General features: G+C 54.0%; 10 protein-coding genes and 1 non-coding gene across 11 annotated transcripts; 4 read left to right on the top strand and 7 right to left on the bottom strand.

The window, feature by feature from the left end:
* Nucleotides 1-356: 356 nt before the first annotated feature.
* On the bottom strand, nt 357-1,278 carry B0H64DRAFT_170257 (uncharacterized protein). The gene is made up of 3 exons (XM_062798751.1): nt 1,161-1,278; nt 818-1,086; nt 357-752 (listed from the first exon to the last, which is right to left on the bottom strand). Exons 2-3 carry the CDS (start codon nt 1,051-1,053, stop codon nt 470-472), a joined length of 519 nt encoding a protein of 172 aa, XP_062659945.1. The 5' UTR covers nt 1,054-1,086; nt 1,161-1,278; the 3' UTR covers nt 357-469.
* B0H64DRAFT_170256 (glycoside hydrolase superfamily) lies at nt 1,279-2,022 on the bottom strand. The gene is made up of 2 exons (XM_062798750.1): nt 1,831-2,022; nt 1,279-1,760 (listed from the first exon to the last, which is right to left on the bottom strand). The coding sequence occupies exons 1-2, from the start codon at nt 1,920-1,922 to the stop codon at nt 1,430-1,432; spliced, it is 423 nt and encodes a 140-aa protein (XP_062659944.1). The 5' UTR covers nt 1,923-2,022; the 3' UTR covers nt 1,279-1,429.
* A 642-nt stretch (nt 2,023-2,664) lies between these two features.
* B0H64DRAFT_432971 (uncharacterized protein) lies at nt 2,665-4,079 on the bottom strand (the record flags this gene model as incomplete). The annotated part of the gene is made up of 4 exons (XM_062806025.1): nt 2,665-3,139; nt 3,204-3,287; nt 3,332-3,845; nt 4,027-4,079. Coding segments are annotated over 4 exons (1,125 nt in total), but the record flags the coding sequence as incomplete, so codon positions are not given.
* Nucleotides 4,080-5,627: 1,548 nt separating this feature from the next.
* On the top strand, nt 5,628-6,549 carry B0H64DRAFT_461553 (uncharacterized protein; the record flags this gene model as incomplete). The annotated part of the gene is made up of 2 exons (XM_062807509.1): nt 5,628-5,858; nt 5,918-6,549. 2 exons carry the CDS (start codon nt 5,628-5,630, stop codon nt 6,482-6,484), a joined length of 798 nt encoding a protein of 265 aa, XP_062659942.1. The 3' UTR covers nt 6,485-6,549.
* A 474-nt stretch (nt 6,550-7,023) lies between these two features.
* Nucleotides 7,024-7,797, top strand: B0H64DRAFT_170217 (3-demethylubiquinone-9 3-methyltransferase-domain-containing protein). Its single transcript, XM_062798749.1, has one exon. The coding sequence runs from the start codon at nt 7,211-7,213 to the stop codon at nt 7,709-7,711; it is 501 nt and encodes a 166-aa protein (XP_062659941.1). The 5' UTR covers nt 7,024-7,210; the 3' UTR covers nt 7,712-7,797.
* Nucleotides 7,786-8,647, bottom strand: B0H64DRAFT_170177 (uncharacterized protein). The gene is made up of 2 exons (XM_062798748.1): nt 8,197-8,647; nt 7,786-8,082 (listed from the first exon to the last, which is right to left on the bottom strand). Exons 1-2 carry the CDS (start codon nt 8,494-8,496, stop codon nt 7,885-7,887), a joined length of 498 nt encoding a protein of 165 aa, XP_062659940.1. The 5' UTR covers nt 8,497-8,647; the 3' UTR covers nt 7,786-7,884.
* A 1,047-nt stretch (nt 8,648-9,694) lies between these two features.
* On the top strand, nt 9,695-9,788 carry B0H64DRAFT_t85. Its single transcript has one exon. It is a non-coding gene; the product is annotated as a tRNA-Leu (tRNA).
* Nucleotides 9,789-10,425: 637 nt separating this feature from the next.
* Nucleotides 10,426-11,795, top strand: B0H64DRAFT_374513 (uncharacterized protein; the record flags this gene model as incomplete). The annotated part of the gene is made up of 6 exons (XM_062802342.1): nt 10,426-10,570; nt 10,622-10,644; nt 10,808-11,099; nt 11,302-11,428; nt 11,548-11,644; nt 11,778-11,795. 6 exons carry the CDS (start codon nt 10,426-10,428, stop codon nt 11,793-11,795), a joined length of 702 nt encoding a protein of 233 aa, XP_062659939.1.
* Nucleotides 11,796-12,140: 345 nt separating this feature from the next.
* On the bottom strand, nt 12,141-12,583 carry B0H64DRAFT_461548 (uncharacterized protein; the record flags this gene model as incomplete). The annotated part of the gene is made up of 1 exon (XM_062807508.1): nt 12,141-12,583. One exon carries the CDS (start codon nt 12,581-12,583, stop codon nt 12,230-12,232), a length of 354 nt encoding a protein of 117 aa, XP_062659938.1. The 3' UTR covers nt 12,141-12,229.
* A 1,057-nt stretch (nt 12,584-13,640) lies between these two features.
* B0H64DRAFT_398229 (common central domain of tyrosinase-domain-containing protein) lies at nt 13,641-16,172 on the bottom strand. Its single transcript, XM_062803935.1, has 5 exons — nt 15,762-16,172; nt 15,352-15,705; nt 14,517-15,301; nt 14,070-14,457; nt 13,641-13,990 (listed from the first exon to the last, which is right to left on the bottom strand). The coding sequence occupies exons 1-5, from the start codon at nt 16,101-16,103 to the stop codon at nt 13,823-13,825; spliced, it is 2,037 nt and encodes a 678-aa protein (XP_062659937.1). The 5' UTR covers nt 16,104-16,172; the 3' UTR covers nt 13,641-13,822.
* Nucleotides 16,173-17,561: 1,389 nt separating this feature from the next.
* On the bottom strand, nt 17,562-19,303 carry B0H64DRAFT_169990 (uncharacterized protein). Its single transcript, XM_062798747.1, has 2 exons — nt 18,545-19,303; nt 17,562-18,444 (listed from the first exon to the last, which is right to left on the bottom strand). The coding sequence occupies exons 1-2, from the start codon at nt 19,136-19,138 to the stop codon at nt 17,770-17,772; spliced, it is 1,269 nt and encodes a 422-aa protein (XP_062659936.1). The 5' UTR covers nt 19,139-19,303; the 3' UTR covers nt 17,562-17,769.
* Nucleotides 19,304-19,469: the final 166 nt, after the last annotated feature.

Below are 19,469 nucleotides of genomic sequence, written 5' to 3'. Positions count from 1 at the left end.
CTGGCTTGGAACTGACAACTGAGTGCAACGGGGAGAGGCTTGGGAGAACTTGTTTGCTTTGGTCTACCACCTTCCACGTTAAGCATCACGGCGCCGAGTGACTAGCCGTGAACACATCCCGATCTGCACCGCCCGTTACGCAGCGATCCCCGGGGAGGATCCCGATTTCGGTGTGTTTGCCGTCAAGGCCGGGTTTGACTGAATCTGGCATGACTCCCGGGTAACTTCCAAACAACGGTGGCAAATTCCAAGCCGTGAAGTATCGTTATGAGAGATGAGAGATGAGAGATGAAAATGCAGGCAATGGCGATGCCATGTGTTTCTCTTGGCGTTGGTGACTCCCGTTGCTGGCCGTGATCCTCCTTCTCCTCCATCCATCCGGGCCCCTTTCGCTCTCTGTAGTTTCACGAGGTCCGCAGCGTACAACCCTCAAGTTCAGTTCCGTCGCCACCTCCCCTTGATAGCCGCGTTATACCGTACCGTCCTCAATGTCAATGTACTGCTCCTTGCCGAAATCCCTCCACCCGCATCTTCTTCCCGAGTAACTTTGCTGGCAGCCCACACCGCAGTGGTATCTGGTAGCGCCGCAGTAACCAGCCAGACTGCAACAACCGCCATCCTTCCAATCTCCGCACTTTGTTCCTTTGTGGTTGACACCGCAGGTCCCGTCATTCGTGTCGGCACCTTGAATACAACTGCCCGACTGACAGCCGCTACCACAAAAGGCTTCCGTCTTGCCACACCAGCCGGAACTAGGCAAACAATTGCTGTTAGCAGGGAGTTTGGAATCGGAAAGGGGTGCTAGAGCTAGACATGCCTGGAACAGCAATCGCCATCTGGCCAGTCTCCGCACACTGTTTGTCCTTTGCCCCTCCCACAACTCCCGTTGGTGGTATTCACGGGCGTCAGGCCACTTCCAGCTCCCGAGTTGAAATCGATACTCCACGCCATCGTGCCACCAAACCACTGATTATCCGCCCAAGCCTTCTTTTGCTTGATGGTGTCGGCATCGTCGTACCCAATCCACTGATCATCCCAGGTGATCTCCTTCATCGTGGCTTCAGGTAAGAGTTTAGGTGTCAACCCCTTTTCCTTGATGAGCTGTTGAATCTCGACTAACGACATTACTCCGTCGCTGTTAGTACAGGCAGCTGGCTTACTTGGACCTTTGAACGAGCAGCCGAGCGCGTTCGTTGCACCTCGCGTCTGCTACCGTATACCCACGTCCGTATAGCGCCAGCCTAAAGTTGATTCTGGCGGGGTCCAGCTCGGCAAACCACAAAGGTACCGTATTGTTTGCGATGTCACGAATATCGGCCTGGCCACGGACGATTGAACCTAGCGTTTTCACGTCCTGGTCCCAAAAGCCGTGGTCTTGGGGGTTGGCAAGGGTCAGCTTCATAATAATATCAAGCGATATGGGAATCACTCAAAAAGCACGGAGCTCAAGCATCCACTCATCATAAGCCATAAAACCGAAAAAGTCCACCGAACTCTCCATGGCCTTGGCGTCAAAGTATCGGAGATACCAGTAGTCTGGCGCCAGTGTCAAGCTGATACCATACGCGCTGCCGAACGCAGCACGCATCTCCCGGACAAGAAGTACTAGATTTTCCGTATCTTCCGGGGCGCCTCCTCTTTTGGGGTCGACTGGATACTCCCAGTCGAGATCTACTCCCTGGAATCCATACTTGCTCATAAATTCCCTTAACGAGTCGATGAAGGCCGCGCGGTTGGCGGCGGTCGAGACAAGTTTGCTCCTGAGAAGACAGAGGTCAGTATATAAGTCCTGCCGAGAATGTCCCGAACCGAATATATGAGAGCGCATACCATGTCCCATGTGTTGCCTTTCCTGGGTCGCTGAAGTCAAAGCCCCCCACTGCTATCCAACTGAAGAGCGTGGCAAGGCAGGTTAGCACCATTCTACTCGACTACCTTTCACGGATAAGTAAGTGAACAACACCGAATCAAACTCACGTCTGAAGACCTCGGCTTTTTAGACCAGTAAACTCAGTATAAAGAGCAACGTCGCCGGGGTCGGCTAGTATAACAGCAAAGGTAATGGGATCAATAGACGCAAAGGAATAATACAGATGCGTATAACCAGTATACCACACATGGGCAATCAAGGTTAATCGAACCGACCCGGACTGGACGAAGCAGACGTTGCAGTGTTCGTACTCTTCTTAACCCTAACACTCATGAACGGATAATGACTTTCTACAGGGTTCATGGACGACAACAAATACAACGAAGTCAAAGGCAGCGATATTCCCATCCCAGCAAGGACATTTGGGCGACAATCGCATGGCAGGCTTACTATCCGGTACTCAACGTCGCGTTTGGAACCGAGCAGTCCTTCCCGAAAACGGCAATACAAACGACGAGACGTCAACCGGCATTGATACTGGGATGGTGGTTAAGTATGTAGCGTTCTATGAGTCGGATTGAGGGTTTGTACTTACACTTGGAGTCGGGAATCCAACGACCGGGAACTGTCACACCGTTTTGAGTTAGCCTTTGGTTGAGATCGCGAACTTGCAGCCAAGGGGCTGAGTAGATATGTTCCACCACCGGCAACTGGAGGCATCTCTCGACACCAAAGAAATGACTCCAGTGATCCAGCCATTCAAAAGAAATCGTCCTCTGTAAAGTCGTCTTCACCTGCCATCGTCACCTCGCCTTTTTGTTCCCCTTGTTCCTGGTTCTGCGACCAGTGGTGTCCCACCGCCAGCGCAGCGAAATGTCCCTCCGCGCTCCCCGGATGCAACCCGCCACTCGCCCCGGCTGACGGGCTGATCGCTTCTTCTTCCGAGACGTCACTGCATGATGGCGGGGAAGCCGGCGGCCCACCCAGGCTTCTGCCAGAGTCGGGCCCGAGAGAAAACTTGGAAGAGCAAGAGCCTTGTTGTTGCTTGACGTCGTCTCTGTCGAAAGTTCTGTGCTCGTCTGATGTGAAACGGGTTTGTCCAAAGGATGCGTACCCCGGCCATGCGTATCCCGGAAAGCTGAGGGGCTCGAACGGGGGCGGCGGACTGCTTGTTTCCGGGTCAGCCCCCCACGGTGTGACGGACTCCGGTGTCGACCATACCCGATCGGGGTTCAAGAGAGCCAGGTCCGCCTCTGGCAACGTGATTAGCTGCAGCTCGTTGGTGGCAGCCGCCCACTCTTCAGCGGCGGCACACGAACAGGTGCAGACACACGAACCTGATGGGGGCGGGAGCGCGGTGCAGTTCCGCGGGGACATGCAGCACTGACGCCACCTTGGTTCGCCCCCTGACCGGGCACTGTTCTGGTTTTCGGTCCTCGGGTGTTCGGCACCGAAACGTACCGGGGGCAGCTCACCCCGCGTGGCATACCAAACCGCCGCTTCCAAGATGGCATCCAGCACCTGAAGCTCGCCTTCATCTCGCGGCGCATAGACCAGAACCAGCCCCTCGGGCACCGGCAACCGCTGCTCCATGAACCCGTGAAACAATAACCTGAACCACCGCTTGTCATTTGCACACAGGGGATGCCTCTCACCCCACCCCGCTTCTATCACCACCGCAATATCTTCGGGGTGCAAAACAACGTGGACGGAACCATCCACACCGTGGACATGGGCGATCTCACCGCCCCATTCCTCTCGCTGGTGGATAGCTCCGGCGGGCCGGCGCCCGATATCCCAGCAAAGAGCCTCGTTCTCGGGCTCTAGGTAGGACCGCTTGATCTGGAGGTGCTCGGGGTGTGTCGCCGCGTAAGCGCCGAGAAGCGTCTTGGTCTCGTAGAACATTGCCCGCGAGGCGCGCTGGTTAAGCTGCTCGGTGGGAACGGCGCGCTCGACAGCTGGCCGCCTCCCTGGTCTTTCAAGGAGGGTAGGAAGATACCCATGGTTAGAGAATTCGCTGGGTTTGACCTTTGGAGGCTTGAGCACATCGACTTGGGCAAGGGCCGTGAGAGTTGTGAGGGCGCACCAGCCCTTAAAAGTAATTACTGGCCTTCCATGAAGGTTCTGGACGGTATCCAGATATTTCCGGTACGCACTCCAAAGCCACCATGTGCAGCCAGTGATGGCGTAGACCCAGCAAAGCTGGCATGGTGTGAAAATGTGCATTAGATGGTAGGATAGGACGAAACACGACCCTATTACCGAAGGAGAGGACTCTATCCCAAAGGCGACCAAGACAGGTAGGAATATGAGGATACAGTACCATAAAAGTTCCAGGAGGCAAGCTAACTCGTGTATGATTGTTTCTGACATGCCGTAACCGGGTGTGTGGAGCCCATTCTGGGGTTGCTGTCGGGTTACTGCAGATCTAAACGTAGTCGAGGGGAGAGAGTCGAACATGAGCCGAAGGGAAGCTTGAAATTTCGGGGGCGGCCACATTAGGAGTAAGTACTAGTAGTGCTACGTGGAATCCATATGTCCCTTGTTTTATTCGTCTTGTTCTATTTGCCTTGACCAAAGTGTTTGGGTGAACAAACACCTTGTTGCTACCAAACGTCAGTTTCGAGTCCGTTCAATGGCGGGCTTTATTAACGTTCTGTCCCCAGATGCTTGCCGGCAACGAACTTGGATTGTGCCGGCCTATCTACCTATGTAGGTAGGTACCAGGATTAGGAAACATGGCATTCTTGTAATAGCCTGAACAGGCCGATTATCAAAAGCCAAACGCAGCTGACCCGGCCGCGTCCTTTGCCCCTTTCTGCCTACACCCGGAGTATTCGCAAGAACGACCCGCCACGATGCACTCGTTATACGGCCTCGTACTGTGACGTCAACCGAACTCGAAGCCAAGAACAGTGCATTAGAATGTGTAGGGTGGACGATTATTTGGAAACTAAGTACCTATTGATCATTTCCTAATGCTAGGGCCTTGTGCGAAGAGGGGGTTTACCCAACCGTGGCGATGCTTGGGAGTGAAGCACGAGCAAGTTCGTATCCAAAATCTAGATGACAGCAAAGGTGTGCTTGATCGGATGTTCCAGCGCAAGGGCTGCAAGAGTGAGGTAATTATTCACAACTTATCGTTGGCGGTCACGGATATTACTCCTACGTGAAGTCACATGTTTCGAGAGCCAGTTGAGCCACCTAGCTCGGTTTCATGCAGAGAAATGCTAACATTGAAGACTGTCGCTAACGAAGGGGGTCTGGGACACCAACTGGTTACAACTCCCAGGCTTTGAGTCGTTGACCTCGGAGAAAGGCGTGTCGGTTTCTTCGCGGTCGAACCCAGAGTCACACTCTTGTCAAAGGCTGCTTGGCATGCTGGGATTTCGATCCCAATGCCACTGTGCGACCGAAACGAGTTCACAATCTCCTCCCCAGAACCGCGTTTTGGTCGCCACCACCGTCAGCTTGCCCCAAGGTAATTGGTCACTGATATTACACGAGAACATCCCGGCCGTCTTGAGTCGTAACCCGGCGGTTGTGAGCCTCAATTCTGTCGGTTTCTGCCTGGGCGTGAGCCCTAACACAAGGGCAATGCAGCATACGGCCTGGGCAGAGACTGAACCTTGTTGGAGTCATTTCATGTTAAAGTCAGCCGTTGCCCGCCTTCTAAACTCTTGGAACTCTAGTGGTAGCGAAGATCAACGAGGAGACTTCACCACAGACTTTCAAGTTCCTGGTCTTCTTGCCCATCATGCACCTCTCGTTTGCCCTTCTTCAGGGGTTGTTGATCGCCGGAGCTGCTGGATTGCGTCAAGGACACAGAAGGGTCGAACGACAAGATGGTGAAGATGGCCGTGAAGGCCCAGTCGAACCCGACACTGCCGCGGACTGTACCTACTTCGACACCGCTAGAACTGCCTCGGACGACTGCGCCCACTTCGCATCGTGGTGGGGCATTTCGGAAGAAGAGTTTGTCAGAATGGTGTGTAGTATTAGTAGCAACCTATCCCCCCTACTTGAACCACGTTCTAACTCTCCCAGAACCCGAGCGTGAAGTCAGACTGCAGCGGCATCAAGATCGGCAACTCGTACTGCATCGAAGTCAACTACGGCATCCCCCCTCCGGCCACTACCACGGCCGCGCCCAGCAGCACGGCAGCTCCTAAGCCCACCCAGACTCAGTACGGACTGATCGAGTCATGCACCAAGTTCTACCGCGCCGAGACCGGTGACATCTGCGTCGACATCGCCAGCTCCTTTGGAACCTTCACATTTGACGATTTCCTCTTCTGGAACCCGGCGGTCAGGGCCGACTGCAGCAACCTGTTGGCCGGGTGGTACTACTGCGTTGAGGCGCCCGAGGTGCCGACCCCTAGCTCAACCAGCGCGAGCCCGACCGAGACGTGCAACCCGACGGCGCCGACACCGACCCAGCCCGGGCTCATCTGTGGCTGCACCAAGTATTACGAGGTTGCCGAGGGGGACACCTGCGCTGTGATCATTGATAAGTTCGACCTCGGGGAGAACTTTTACCACTGGAACGCGAACTACGGCAGTCAGTGCGAGTACTTGTACCTTGGGCATTATGTATGCGTTGGCGTTGAATAAATGCTGTCAGGAGTATTTTAGGTACATACCCAGCGAAGCACCTGTGTGGCCACACAGGTCAGGGATGCGTCATAAGAAGAGGACGTCAATAGAGATCCTTTGTTAATCATCAGAGGTACTGAATCCAGTCTTGCTTCCCTTCTGCACGAGGAACCATGATGACAAAGGGACGGTTGGATGGAGCAGTGGGCGAAATCAAGGGCCAAGATGGCCGCAAGTGGTCTGATGCATTCCGAATTCGAGTTCCACCCACAAACTCCAAAACTCTGCCTAAAAATTGTGCAACAACTGTTGCTTCAGGAAATAAATCAAGTTCAACCAGAACCGGCTTGATTACTGATCAACACACCTGATAGCGCGCCACTTACGTGCCAAGGACATCGAGATGCAGCCCATTTCCCCGTTTCATTGACGCGACGGGAAACCATAGCGCGTTGCCTGCCGCTAGTCCTCTCATTCGTGCCTCTTTAATCGTGGTGGTGATGGATGCCTAAGGAGTGGCGTGCCAAGAAAGGAGGGGATCGAGCTTGGGTCACTCGATGACGAGGGGGAGCAGGAGGAACTGTTGAAGATTTAAAGGGGCCCCTTTGTCTCGAGCATCGGGATCTATTCTCCAGCACTTGCTTTCCCCAACATTCCACCGGCCTCAGTATTGGAATCTGCAACAATCACCAAAGCTCAACGAGATCATATAGGTAGCTTTCACCGCATCCATCCCAACTCAGAATGTCGCTCAACAAACTCCAAATCACGACCTGCCTCTGGTTCGACGGCCAAGCCTCGGAAGCCGCCAACTTCTACACCTCCATCTTCCCCAACTCCAAGGTCGTGAGCACCCAGCACTACCTCGAGAATGGCAAAGAATTCCACGGCCACGAGCCCGGCACCGTTCTGACTGTCGAGTTCGAGCTCGACGGCCACCGGTTCGTCGGGCTCAACGGCGGGCCGCACTTCAAGTTCAACGAGGCCGTGTCATTCCAGATCGACTGCGCCGACCAGGCCGAGGTCGACTACTACTGGGACAAGCTGGGCGAGGGCGGCGACCCAGCCAAGCAGCAGTGCGGTTGGTTGGGTGATAAGTTCGGCGTGTCGTGGCAGGTTGTGCCGACCGCGCTGAAGGAGATGCTCGCGAGTGAGGATAAAGCGGCGGCGGGGAGGGCGACGGATGTGATGATGCATTCGAGGAAGATGGTGATTGCTGATTTGGAGAAGGCGTTCAGGGGTTAGGGGGGATTAGCGGAGGCATCTCAACTGGACTCGAGGAAGTGCGGAGGGGTGCTTGGAGGATGGAACCGAAGATTGTTTTATGTTCATGTGACAACTATTTAACGATGTTATGAGAATGCAAATTGGACTGTTCGTAAGGATTATTCATGTTGAGACCCAACCCGGGATGAACCTCATGCCTCCTGGTGCTCATAGAATGGCTTCCACCCCAGCCACACCCACTTGCCCTTCTCACTCCCACTGTAGAAGTGCATATCCAACGGCGCATCCTTCGGCGACGGCGGGCTGTCGGGCGCATTGGTGGCCAGGACACCGTACTGCGCATACCTCAGCACCTCACGCCCGGGAATAGGCCCTGCTGTCCCGAAAGTCTATCAATCACAAGACATTAGCCACAATCATTCAACCGGCAACACCGGCAGCAACCCCCTTCCGGGCAAGAGACGAGTAAGGCAAGGCAAAGTAAGGCAAGGTAAAATACGCACCCCAAAAACGCCACCCTTAACCTCCCGCCCGCACTTAAACGTGGCCACCTCGATCCCACACCCGCCGGCCTCCTGCGGCGCGAAGAGCTGGAACTGGCCGTTGGCGAGCTGCTCGGCCGAGAAGACGCCGCACTGCGACTCGTCGGTCGTCCATTTGCCGGCGCTGGTCACGCAGCCCAGGTCCGAGTGGTCGCTGCCGATGTGCAGCGTGCGCAGCTGGCCGAAGCCGGTGAAGTCCTTGGCGAGGGTGCTGGGGAGGAGTGCCGATAGGGCGAGGAGGAGGGGGGTTGCGGTACGCATTGTTGGTGTTGTCTTTTGTGGTTGTTGTTGTTGGCTTGCTTGGATTGAAGGTGGAGGGAGGTTGTGGAGGGTGGGTATGGGTATCGAGGTGGGTTGTGTTGGGTTTGATTATGGGTAAGGTGAGGGAGGGGAGATGGTGGAGGATGTGCGAGGTTGATTTGGTTTGATTTTATAGATGGGCACGTCGCCAAAGGGCGGTAATCAATCAGATAAATACTCAGCCATCGGGATGCCAACGCGTCATTATCACACCTCCTTGAATGTCCCGAAAGTCCCTCCGGGCGTTCCACGGAGGCCCCGTCCATGGATCGCCCGATTAGTCCCACGGATGCCCCCCCGGAGTTTTACGGTACTAGTTCCGGGGTAGGCAGGTGTGTTATGTCCCGGTTACTGGGATTTGACAACGTCACAACCAACAGCCATATCTCCTCCTCGATCTGTCATCTCGCCGTGTGGCACGTGTGCGGAAGTCCGGTGATCAGGCTAGTTGCTTCTTTCGTTCACCCACTGCTGCCAGAAGGGACCTTGTCGATATTAACCGTCATTAACCCTACTCGCGCGTAAATTGCCACCCAATGTGAAGCTAAGCTCTAGATGGGTTGCACTGACCTCTGGTCCTCACATCTTTTGCTGGCTTTGCTGCCCCTCGACCTTGACTCGGCCCGCAATCCTTTTGTTTCTGGCTGCCGTCTGACCTCATCCCCTGCGGTTCCCCAGCCCTTTCCCATCCCCCGCATCGGGGTTTGTAAGCGGTTACGTTAGGATCCTCATTTAAGGTTGGAGATCTGTCATTGGAAGACCCGGTAGTGCTGTTACATTCCACCGTTTGGCGCCCCCAACACCTGCTGCATACCCCAAGATTCCCTGCTCGGTTCCAGGGTTGACGTCGCTCCGGGTGGGTGGCAGTTGGCCCACCTCTCGGCGAGCAAAGGCCCATTGCCAGAAACGGACTTGACTTTGACGTCCGGAGCTGCCGAGAATGCCGAATCGTGCTGCTCTACACGACGGATTTCCGCCATTCTCTTACCGGACCAGGCCGGCGTCAAATACCGCTGGGCGGGTGCAGGGGGAATATTCTGATTCAGGGGTCCGTGTCGCGGTCCCCCCCGAGGGGTTCGTTTTCGTTTGTTATCGAGACAAGGTATCGTCGGCAGCGCATACTCCTACCTAAACTGCGCTTTACGAGTAACATCTGGATGGCAAAGTGGCCGAGTGGTTAAGGCGCTAGATTTAGGAAATCCCTTGATTTTCTCTAGTGGGAAACCGCGCGAGTTCGAATCTCGTCTTTGTCAAGATACGTTTTTGCCTCATGTTTCACCGTTGTTTTTCATACGTTTTCTATTCTCTTTTCTTTCCCAATCTTTTTTTCACCCTTTTCTCACGCTTTGGTTATTGTTCCTATTCCTCATCCATCAACCACCGCTAAAAATGTGCTTCAGCCGATAAGCATGTGTACACACGTACTATCTCACCCTATGTATACCCACAACCGCCTTTGCTCTCGCCTCCACCAGCTCCGGCCGCCAAAGGCCCACCCTCGCGGCAACCCCAATCCCTCGTCTTCAACCTCGCCCCCGAGCTCCGCGCGATGATTCTCCACGACGCACAATTCACATCGACCTCCACTCGCGGAGAAGCATGCACGAAATGTTGAACGAGACTCCCCCGGTCAGCGGGTGGCGTCGGCCCGTGGTGTGGGCGTGTCCGAAGCCGCCGGACCCCCGGGTCATTCAAGCCCTCAAATGCCATATCAGAAAAGGCAATACTCTCTATGTACAAGACAGAATTATAGAAGAGGGTGTCCTCTTCGTAGAATCCGTACTTCTTTGGCCTTGACTTGCCAGCAGACCTCTTAATCTTGGTTACGTTAGTTTGACCACTAATTAGCCCAACACGTGTCCGTCTACTACCGAGAACAGGCCGGAAGAGATGAAACTCTACGTCTTCGTAGCACAGACACCCGATAAGAGCTCCAGGCCGAGTCGAAGTTGCACCGGCTATGACGAGAACTACTACTATCTTCACGCGGAGTCGTTCATATATATAAACCTCTTCGTCGAGAACCAATACCGGTGTAGCATGAGATCCAAGTCTACGATATAGATGCTGGACTTATTCTTTACAGATATCTCGAGATCGACTAATAGTGTGAGAAGAGCAGGGATCCACTGAGAACTAGAAGTGTTTTAGAGTACCTTACCTAGTATAGATGGGCTGGGGTGCTTACACTTTTAATGCCGTACACCGTTCATCCACGTTTTTGTTGTATCGCAATAAAGTCACCGACTCGGCCGTAAGAATGACAAGCTAGGTCTTGGGCGAGCTCGACGAGTTGGGTGTCGTCTTTGTTGCGGCGGCGAACAATTACATGCAAGGGATTGATCCAACCGTTGACAGCAGATACGGCTTCTGGGACGCCCAGCGCCAGAAGCGGTTTGACACCTCCGGCCGCAGCAAGCCCGTCATCTGGAATGGGCAGGTCAAGGACAAAAGTCGCCTCATTCGCTACGACACCCGCGCCACCTGGGACGCCGCGACTGCCTGCCAGGGCGTCTCGGACGACAGCAGCAGTCTATCCGACAGCCCTAGCGAGCCCGTGGACTGTAACGCGCCTGCCAACCGCTGCCCAACGGCAACAGCACAAACGGCAAAGCCACGGCGGAGTTAGCTGCCCCTTCAACCGGACGCTGATACATCCATCGACTACAAGTCGGGCCCAACGCCATCACCGACCTACGGCGCAGACGAAAACCGCTGCAGCGGCTCACTCTGCCCGGGCTTTTAGAAACTGCAGCCCGGAACTAGCCGGCATCCCGCCGGACTTCAGGAACCGCCAGGACCCCAACGCTGGCATAATCACCACTCCACCAGCCAGCTCAACCACCCCCTCGCCCGTGTGCGACGACAAGTGCAAACAGGGCCGCGGCAACAGGTACGTGAGCGGAAAACAAAGCTTCAACGGGCACCTATACGACTTGGCTTTGGCATCGCACTGCTTCTACGCCACCTAATAATTACTCATTGGAAACACACAATGAAGCACGTGTATAGCATGCTCAAGTATGGCGGTTTCCTGGTTTTTCTCGGTACTGTCGAGATCAATACAATGCCGGTCGGGCTGATCATGGGCCGTCTCCAATACCAGCGGGTATGTCGGTGCGAAGGACGTTGATGCTCGCCAAATATTACTTTACCGGAATGGAAGAAGTTCCTGAAGTTGCTCGGATCCTGTGATGAGTTTGGTGTGTCGGCAAATATTGCTTACTTCAACGTGAATATAGCTCCGCGACGGCTTTTAGCCGCGTCAGGTGGCGAGAAAAAACTGTGTTTCTACCGAAGCCATTGAGAGGACGGGATCAGTGAAGGTAGGATTGGTAAAGACATTCGAATTGATTGAATCTAGAGGCACAGTGTCAAAGGAGGCATAGCTGCAGTACATCTCGATTGAGAACATAGTAAGATAACGACAGAATGAAGTAAACATAGAAGAGCCCGTGTCTATACGCCTCCTCTGAAACGATCCAACTTTCATCATATGACTGCACACATGATATCCCCCTCCCCAGCCGCGTGGGCCAGTGCCGTAACAATGCCTTCATCTTCTAGCCTTTCCAGGACTTTTGGCCGCGGTCGAAGAGGCGATGCCGGTCGCGCGGGAGCTAGAAAGGCGGTTGATGGCGTGCTCGATGCGCATAGTCGACGCCCCTAGCCTGAGCCAAACCAACACACCGAGCTAGGAGAGTTTCATACTCGCAGCGGTGTCCGAAACCGAATGACCCTTGATGTTGTAGCATTGCTTTGATTTGAAGTAATCTCCATTGCGTGAGTATGTGTCGTATAAAAACGAGTCGGTGGTGCATGAGCCGGATTGGTAGAAGGCGATTCTCTGCCCGTTGCCCGGTCCCCATCCATTCTCCCTGTAAGACCTGAATCGGGGGACATCTCCATCACAGGCTGCGCTATTGTCGACCTTGACATCGGTGCCCTCGCCTTTGCAGTCATAGTCCGCGTAGACCAAGGCCTTGACTGCAAGGCTGCCTTGAATGAAGACGGCGGCGGCGGTGATGAGGACCTTGGAAAAATGCATTTTCAAGACGTTGAAGTGTACCAAGAATGCCTTTCTTGAAAGTAAGATCGAAAGAATGATTTGGATGAGGTTGGGAACTGTTTGGTTCTGGTGAATGAAGAAATGCCTTTCACTGGATGTGAAGTTGGTTTATATATCCGCAGTCGTAGCACTCTCATCGACAAACCTCTTGCTTGTCACAGAATCTGAGCATCCCGGGGCTCCTGCGACCGGGAGCCTCCTCGAGAGATCAACACCTCACACGAGCAGGATCTTCAGAGATCTACAGCTTACACGCAGGCGTATTCCTTCCAGCCCGTATTCAGCTTTCAGAACGTCTTCCTTCCAGCGCGTATTCAGGTTTCTTTCATCTAGAAGCCTCTTGTTACATCATCTCAGGATTCAGGGACCGCCACGACACAGAGTCTCCTCGAGAGATCAACAGCGTGGACGAGTAGGATCCTTGGAGATCTGCAGCTTACACTTCAGCGTATTCCTTCCAGCGCGTATTCAGGCTTGATTCATCGACAAGTCTGTTGTCATGGAATCTCAGGATTCGGGGCCTGCGACGGCATGAAGTATCCTCGCAGGATCGACAGCTTATACGAGTGAGATCTTCAGAGATCTCCACCTTACACTCCACGTCGAGGGCGGATTCCCAGAAGAATGGTTCACGGTCGCGCGGTTGGCTCCACACCCAAAACTCCGGCCCGCCACCGGCCCGCTTAAAGCGGGCCGGGTGAGCGCGGGGGAGATCAGTGAAGGAAGTGGCTCTGCTCCGGCGGTCGGGCTCACCCGCCAATGGGAGTGAGTTTGGTGAGCTGTCATGAGCACTCCCCGGTTTTGTGGCTCGCTGGCTCGCGTGACCCTGCCGATGCAGGCTTCGAACCAAAAGCAGAAAGTGTATGTACTATGTACATACTTCGTAAATTGGGACACCTTTTCAGTCCCTGAAGTCTCGCGCGCCTCTTCGTCAAGAGCACGCCCAACACCGCCTCGGCCAGAAACGAGACTGACATACCTGATGATCACCGTTCATCTCGTTCAACATTCAAGCCAAGTCTTTGGATGCGTGTTATGTAAGAACGCACAAAGAGCGTGATAGAGCTGCTGGCATCAATTTCAAACTGGCTCACAAACTACCTACCTACCTAGGTAGGTACCCAGGTAACTAACAATTCACCCAGACACAAGTGCATTCTGTGCGGCATACCCAACCGCTCCCGTGAAACTTACCGAACCCGCGAAAGCCCTTTGCGCTCAAACAGAACTGCCGCCCGACCTGATACCGCCAGGTTTGCCCAGCGTCGCCCCCTCCAGCGGCCGATAAGGCTCCACCGAGCGATCATCCAAACGGGCAGCGCGATGGTAAGCCACCACCTCGATGAACGCGTCCTCAGCAGGAACCGCAACATCCGTACCGCCCGCCTGTTGCTCGCATTAGCTTCGGCCTGTCTCACTGGGGCCCGGTTTCCGCAGCGGGGAAACTTGTTAGGTAGGGACGTACCGTCTTGACATTCCAGTGCAGGAAGCTGCGCAGGTATTCGTTAACCTGGTCTCTGTCGAGGTTGGGCAGGGGATGGATGCCCTCAGGCCCACCCCCTTCGCGCGGCGCGGTGCCCGGCAGCAGGCCGGCGCGGGCCACCAAGGCGGCCGTGATGGGGATCTGGCCGCGGCAGCGTGTGTTCTGTTGGGACTTGGCCTGGCACTTGTTGCATCCGCGGCCGCCGGTGCGAGTGCCGAAGATGGGGTTGCTGAAGGTGTACACGAATCCGACGTGCTGGGGGTGCTTGTGGGGCGGCACCCGCTGGTTGTTGGCGTCGCGGTAGCTGTCGTACTTGGCTTTGTCGCCGACGAACAGGTAAATGGTGTAGGGAAGACCGTTGAAGGCGAAGCTGTATCCCTGTTAATCATTGCGGTTCTAGAATATGGGCGGAAGAAAGGAGAGAAATACCGGTCGTAGGTGACGTTGACAATGATGTCCGACTTTACCGACTCGCGAAGAGTGGGCGACGTGGGCGGCTGATACAAGACCTTCAGCTGATTGCGAATATCTTCGACGTACTTGGTGTAGTCAAACGCTCCATCTGGCGCCTTGTACTTGTCGAGCCAGGGCTGGAGCTCGGGATAGGAATACCCCAGCGGAATCCACTTTCTGACATCGTCCGAGTTGAAAAAGTCACCCTGCGAATTCTTGTGGAATGGCGCAAGGGCGGTCTGAGGTGTGTCGATAGTCTCAGGAGGAATGTTCCACGTCCCGTCATCATCGTACGGTGGCTGCAGGTTATCGAACCAGTTTTCGGCGTTCTGTTCGTTGAGAGCCTGCCAGAGGGCGAACTGTCGGTCGACATTGCAGTGATGCATGAAAAATATGGGGTCAAACCCGGCGACGGGGACCTGTCCCATGTGGCCCGTGAAACCACTGAGGCCACCAGTCCAGTTGTGGATGTTGTTATGGATGAATTCCAAATTTAGATATGCCTTGGGATCCGGCTCTTGGCCTTGGGGGAATCTGGTGGTCGCGAACTGCGCGAACGACTTGACGTACTCGGGCTCGTAGAGCCGGTAGACCATCTCGGCGAGTGGCACCCCATCAGCGTTGTTGTTGTACCACGGGTGAGCTTCGAGAGCTTCCGCAATACGGTCGTTGTTGACGGTGCCATCCACCCAGTTCGCCGAGACTGCTTCCCCTTGGGGTTCGAAGGTCGCCCAACGGGACGAGCTTTGAGACTTGGAAAACTGCACACATGTTAACTTAAAACCAGAGTATGTCGGGAAGATGCACTCACGGGAGTAGTGAGTAGTTGGTTATCCGCGTTCATGTCTTGCAAGTCGTTGATACCATAAGAGCCCATCTTCGTTTCGAGGGGCATGGTGAATTTGTACATGGGGTTGTCGATCTCGGCGATGACCCCCACGTCCGCCTGCCTGTAGTCAACCACACTGATTCTCGGCCACTTGGCAATCAGCGGAACATCATAGATGAGTCTTGTCTGGGACCCGTCGGCGCTCGGCCGAGTCTTCTTCTGCGCCCAGTCCCAATACGGCAACCGCCACGTGTTCGCAGCAGCCTTCCACTCCTCTTGCGCGGTCCCTGGGACCTCCGGAATGAGCTCTTTCATCATGATTTCATACAAAGCTTGCTAGATGCGGAAACATCATTAGTAAGAGAAGAACGAGGACATTACAAGAGACATACCTCGTAAAGCAGGATGTATGGACGATGCCAGCACGGGAACAGGATACTGTCATGGGTGCAGTAACCTGCACCGGCTGTCGCCGCCGTGTAGTCTGCTTCATCCCATGGCTGATAGGGATATCCGTGAATGCCGGCAACCGAGAAAAAGGAGAGCTTCGTCGTGGGGTCTTTCTCCTCGAACGCTTTGAGAGCCCAGATGAACAAACTGTTCTGGATCAACTGCTCCTTCGTCTGCTTCTTGTGGTCGGGCTGGTACCAAGTGTCTACCTCGAAGCGAAGTGGCGGCTTGTTATCAACAACACCTGCCTTGATGCCGGTGATGACATAAACCTCGGTGGCCATCTTGAGAGTCACTGGTTGCAAGTTGTCGATGAGAAACTGCAAATTACTCTAGCTAATCCCTAGAGTTTTGCCAGGACATACCGAGCCTTTATGTACACGTTTCGCCTCCCCATCACCCAGGGATCAACCTGCTTTTCTTCCTGAAACAATAAAGCATGCAGCGAGGAAGGATGGAGCCACAGCTAACGCTCGATTCGATGCATGACGCAGTCTACTACATTCAATCCCGATTGAGCATGGGCCAGACACGCCCATTTTCTGCACCTCGCCCTCAACTGATAGCGGCCGTGCGAAGTCCAGAAGCTCTCTATGGTTGTCGTCATTAACGCGGGAACTTTTAGGGTAAGTCGCTACCTCAGGACGTTGTCACACGGCAATGGCTACTGCTATTGGCACGGGCTCGAAGACAATCATGCAATTCGAACACCATAGAACAACCAATCTTCTTCCTCTTGCTCGTCCACACTCCCACAAAATAACAAACATTGGATCGGTTGAAGGGGAGTCAATGTTACCGGTGCGGGGTTGGTCGTGTCAACGAATACCAGAACCGGGACAAAAGGTGTGGATGGATGCTGGATGCCCAAAGCGATGCCGTGCAGAAGAATTCAAGGGAAGCGAGCAGAGCTGAAAAGGTCCGCCAAGGCTACAATAATACAAGTTTCTAGTGAGTGACAACATCATGACATGACATGTGCTTGGTGTATCGTGATCGAGATGTGTTGCAGACTGCTGCGGTGTTCGGAAATCCCACATCCAACGTAAGACGGATCGACATTGAGTTTGGACGAGTCGTTACAAACTTCTGCCGCATTGGTGGCCTACCGCGCATCTTAATGGAGAGGAGTCAGAGGACGTGGGGGAAACAATAAGGGCTCCAGGCCTCTCTAATCCATCTAACTATTAGGCAGTGTCGCTCAGTTTCTGAAGTGGGCAATGGCATTCTTGTTGGTGGGTAACACAGCTACAGTGAATTGTCGTCAACTGTTCTCGGCATGCGTAGCTCGTCGACTTAGATCGGCCCGAGCCCACATGTGCAGCCGTCGTCGCCGTCACCTGCCCAGTTGGGCACAGTCAGCCGAATCCTGCCACCGCCGCATCCATACCCAGATAATCCAGCCCATTAGATTGGCTCTGAGCAGGAAACAATTGACGTCTGACACGGACGCCTGGGGTTGCGGAGCCATCCCAATGCAAAATCTTGCCTTTCGCACAACTTGGTCCCGCCGCAAGGCGGTATGTGTTGGTTGATGAGGCGTTTGGGTGGTAGCCTAGTATGCCGAGGATGCCTTGTTGCCGAACCTTTTCTGCTATCCCGTTCAAAGGTGGTAGGGTCCGCCCTTGCCGATTATTTGTCCTTGGTTGACGGCGAGGTTAGTTCGGTGTTTCTCAAGTTTAGCTGATAGCTCACTACATGGCCGCTTTGTCTTCATGATAGTTGATTTCTGACAAGACTCAGCTTTTCCCCAGATGGAGGGGAGATTTGTGGTTAGGCATGTTCTCTGGTTTCCTTTTTCCATTACTTGAACACCGTTTAGTTACGTTATTGAACTCTGCGTAGTCCAAGTTTTCTAGATCTCGCCCTGTGCCTTGAGATTTGTGAAATGGATCTTGATTTTCCCATGTTTTCAGGATTTCAGGATCCGAAAGCTGCGTTGGAGTTTAGTCACAAGAACGTGTAGCCCTTTGGAGTATCCCAGTCTCGGGTCCACCATCGTCCCGTGCAACAATCAAAGAGCTCAATGAGAGTCTGGGATACCAATTCTTGCCAAGGGATCACCATGCCAAGAGCAGATGCCATCATGTCGCAGCGGACAAGCACCTGCCAACAGAACTTCAAGTACTTTTCCAGTTCATCCCAGTTACCTCGGTGGAATGGGTGATGCGGCACCCAAAGCCTTCCTCTCGGTGTATACTCTGCTAGATCCATGATCTCCAAGACCAACTCCATTGGCAATCCTTTGCTGTAAAGAATCCCCTGAACCTGAGGGACATCGCATCGTCCTGGTCTGCTGTCTGTCGGTGTCTCACAGTTCAGGAAGTGTTCAAATGACACTGATCCGTAGAGAGGACGTGGACCTCCCAGCGCGCCGTGACTATGGAACTGCCCATCCTCGATGCCGAAAAACTGTCGATGTGGGTGCGTTGCGACTTCGGAAGTCATTCCTGACAAGGTGCATTGGTGGAGCATATACTGATAGACTTTCATCTGGCGGTAATCCTTTTCGTCGGTCATCCCAGATGCCGGGTCCCACGTCTCCGGGAAGCAAAAAATGACATTGAGGCCGATGTACGGCAGCAGTGCTTTGGTACAGAGAGTATCCCAACCCACGTCGTGCGGCTGAGAAGGGTCAGTTTGGGGCAACTGACAGGGGGAAAAGGGGTGAAACAATGAAACTGAAGTGCTGATAATGCCAGGGACGGGTGAGTTTCTCTCTTACATTGCAATAACACGTAAACATGTCCCACCAAGTCCCCAGGTCTACCCCAGGGTAAGCGCACACGCGGAAAATAACGTCCATTTCGCCATGCAAAAGCAAGCTCTTGACAACTTCAAGATTGAAGAAGGCCTCTCCGTTGTCCTCGTGGAACCGGTAACATTTATTCCGGCGATATCTCCGGTAAAACGAAGAAGCCTTTCTCTCCTCGTAAGGGATTGGGCATCGACATTCGGTGTCTCCTTTATGTTGGCAGATCTCGCCGCGAGACGGAAAGATGGATGGCTCGTATTCTGTTTTCCAAGACGCGTGGGAGCGCAAACGGTGGACAGTCGGGGTGACTTTTCTGACAGTAGCATCGTCGAGGATGATGTCGTCAGAGTGTGGTGCGTCATATCGCTCGGGATATCTCTTACGGGTTTGTGCGGAATGCTGGTGGATATTGTTGGTTAAGGCTTCCACGAAGTAATGAAGTCGTTTGCCTTGGCCAGGCTTGTGTCGGAGATGGAGGTTTCTATTATGGGTCTGATTGGCTTGGGAAAATTGAAGGTTTGACGCCAAGATGTTCCATGGAATGTTTGATGTTTGGTGAGCCATTCTGAGCGACCGCTTGGTGTTGCGCAAAGGGAGGAGGACTCAACAGGGGAGAAGCCTTTAACTCGCGTTTACAAATTGTCGATCAACTGTGAGCCAAAGTAGGTAATGAACGAGCGGGTTTGCTTTAAGGAGGGCGAGATTCTGGTGCTTTCTACCTTACCTAGGTATTTAGGGATATGAGTCAGACCGCAGGCCAAGAAACACCACCCGCCTGTAGGTAGGTATGTACCCATGTACGGATACTCAGCCTCCTTTTTTGCACAGCCTCCCCCCGCTGCTCGCCCACGTGGTGCCTGGCCCTCTGTTGGAGGAACGGAGCACCAGTCTTGAA

Source organism: Chaetomium fimeti (assembly GCF_033439085.1).
Source record: "Chaetomium fimeti strain CBS 168.71 chromosome Unknown B0H64scaffold_4, whole genome shotgun sequence".
Taxonomy (NCBI): domain Eukaryota; kingdom Fungi; phylum Ascomycota; class Sordariomycetes; order Sordariales; family Chaetomiaceae; genus Chaetomium; species Chaetomium fimeti.
This window is presented reverse-complemented; position numbering and strand designations above follow the sequence as displayed.

What these genes read in the sequence shown, in the direction of transcription:
- B0H64DRAFT_170257 (XM_062798751.1), bottom strand. Translation starts at nt 1,053, where the DNA reads ATGAAGGAGATCACCTGGGATGATCAGTGGATTGGGTACGACGATGCC. An exon ending in GATGGCGATTGCTGTTCCAG is followed by an intron (nt 753 to 817) that starts GCATGTCTAGCT and finishes TTGTTTGCCTAG; the next exon opens with TTCCGGCTGGTGTGGCAAGA.
- B0H64DRAFT_170256 (XM_062798750.1), bottom strand. Translation starts at nt 1,922, where the DNA reads ATGGTGCTAACCTGCCTTGCCACGCTCTTCAGTTGGATAGCAGTGGGG. An exon ending in AAGGCAACACATGGGACATG is followed by an intron (nt 1,761 to 1,830) that starts GTATGCGCTCTC and finishes CTGTCTTCTCAG; the next exon opens with GAGCAAACTTGTCTCGACCG.
- B0H64DRAFT_170217 (XM_062798749.1), top strand. Translation starts at nt 7,211, where the DNA reads ATGTCGCTCAACAAACTCCAAATCACGACCTGCCTCTGGTTCGACGGC.
- B0H64DRAFT_170177 (XM_062798748.1), bottom strand. Translation starts at nt 8,496, where the DNA reads ATGCGTACCGCAACCCCCCTCCTCCTCGCCCTATCGGCACTCCTCCCC. An exon ending in TTAAGGGTGGCGTTTTTGGG is followed by an intron (nt 8,083 to 8,196) that starts GTGCGTATTTTA and finishes TGTGATTGATAG; the next exon opens with ACTTTCGGGACAGCAGGGCC.
- B0H64DRAFT_398229 (XM_062803935.1), bottom strand. Translation starts at nt 16,103, where the DNA reads ATGGCCACCGAGGTTTATGTCATCACCGGCATCAAGGCAGGTGTTGTT. An exon ending in CATACATCCTGCTTTACGAG is followed by an intron (nt 15,706 to 15,761) that starts GTATGTCTCTTG and finishes TTCCGCATCTAG; the next exon opens with CAAGCTTTGTATGAAATCAT. An exon ending in ACCAACTACTCACTACTCCC is followed by an intron (nt 15,302 to 15,351) that starts GTGAGTGCATCT and finishes ACATGTGTGCAG; the next exon opens with TTTTCCAAGTCTCAAAGCTC.
- B0H64DRAFT_169990 (XM_062798747.1), bottom strand. Translation starts at nt 19,138, where the DNA reads ATGGCTCACCAAACATCAAACATTCCATGGAACATCTTGGCGTCAAAC. An exon ending in TGTTTACGTGTTATTGCAAT is followed by an intron (nt 18,445 to 18,544) that starts GTAAGAGAGAAA and finishes GACCCTTCTCAG; the next exon opens with CCGCACGACGTGGGTTGGGA.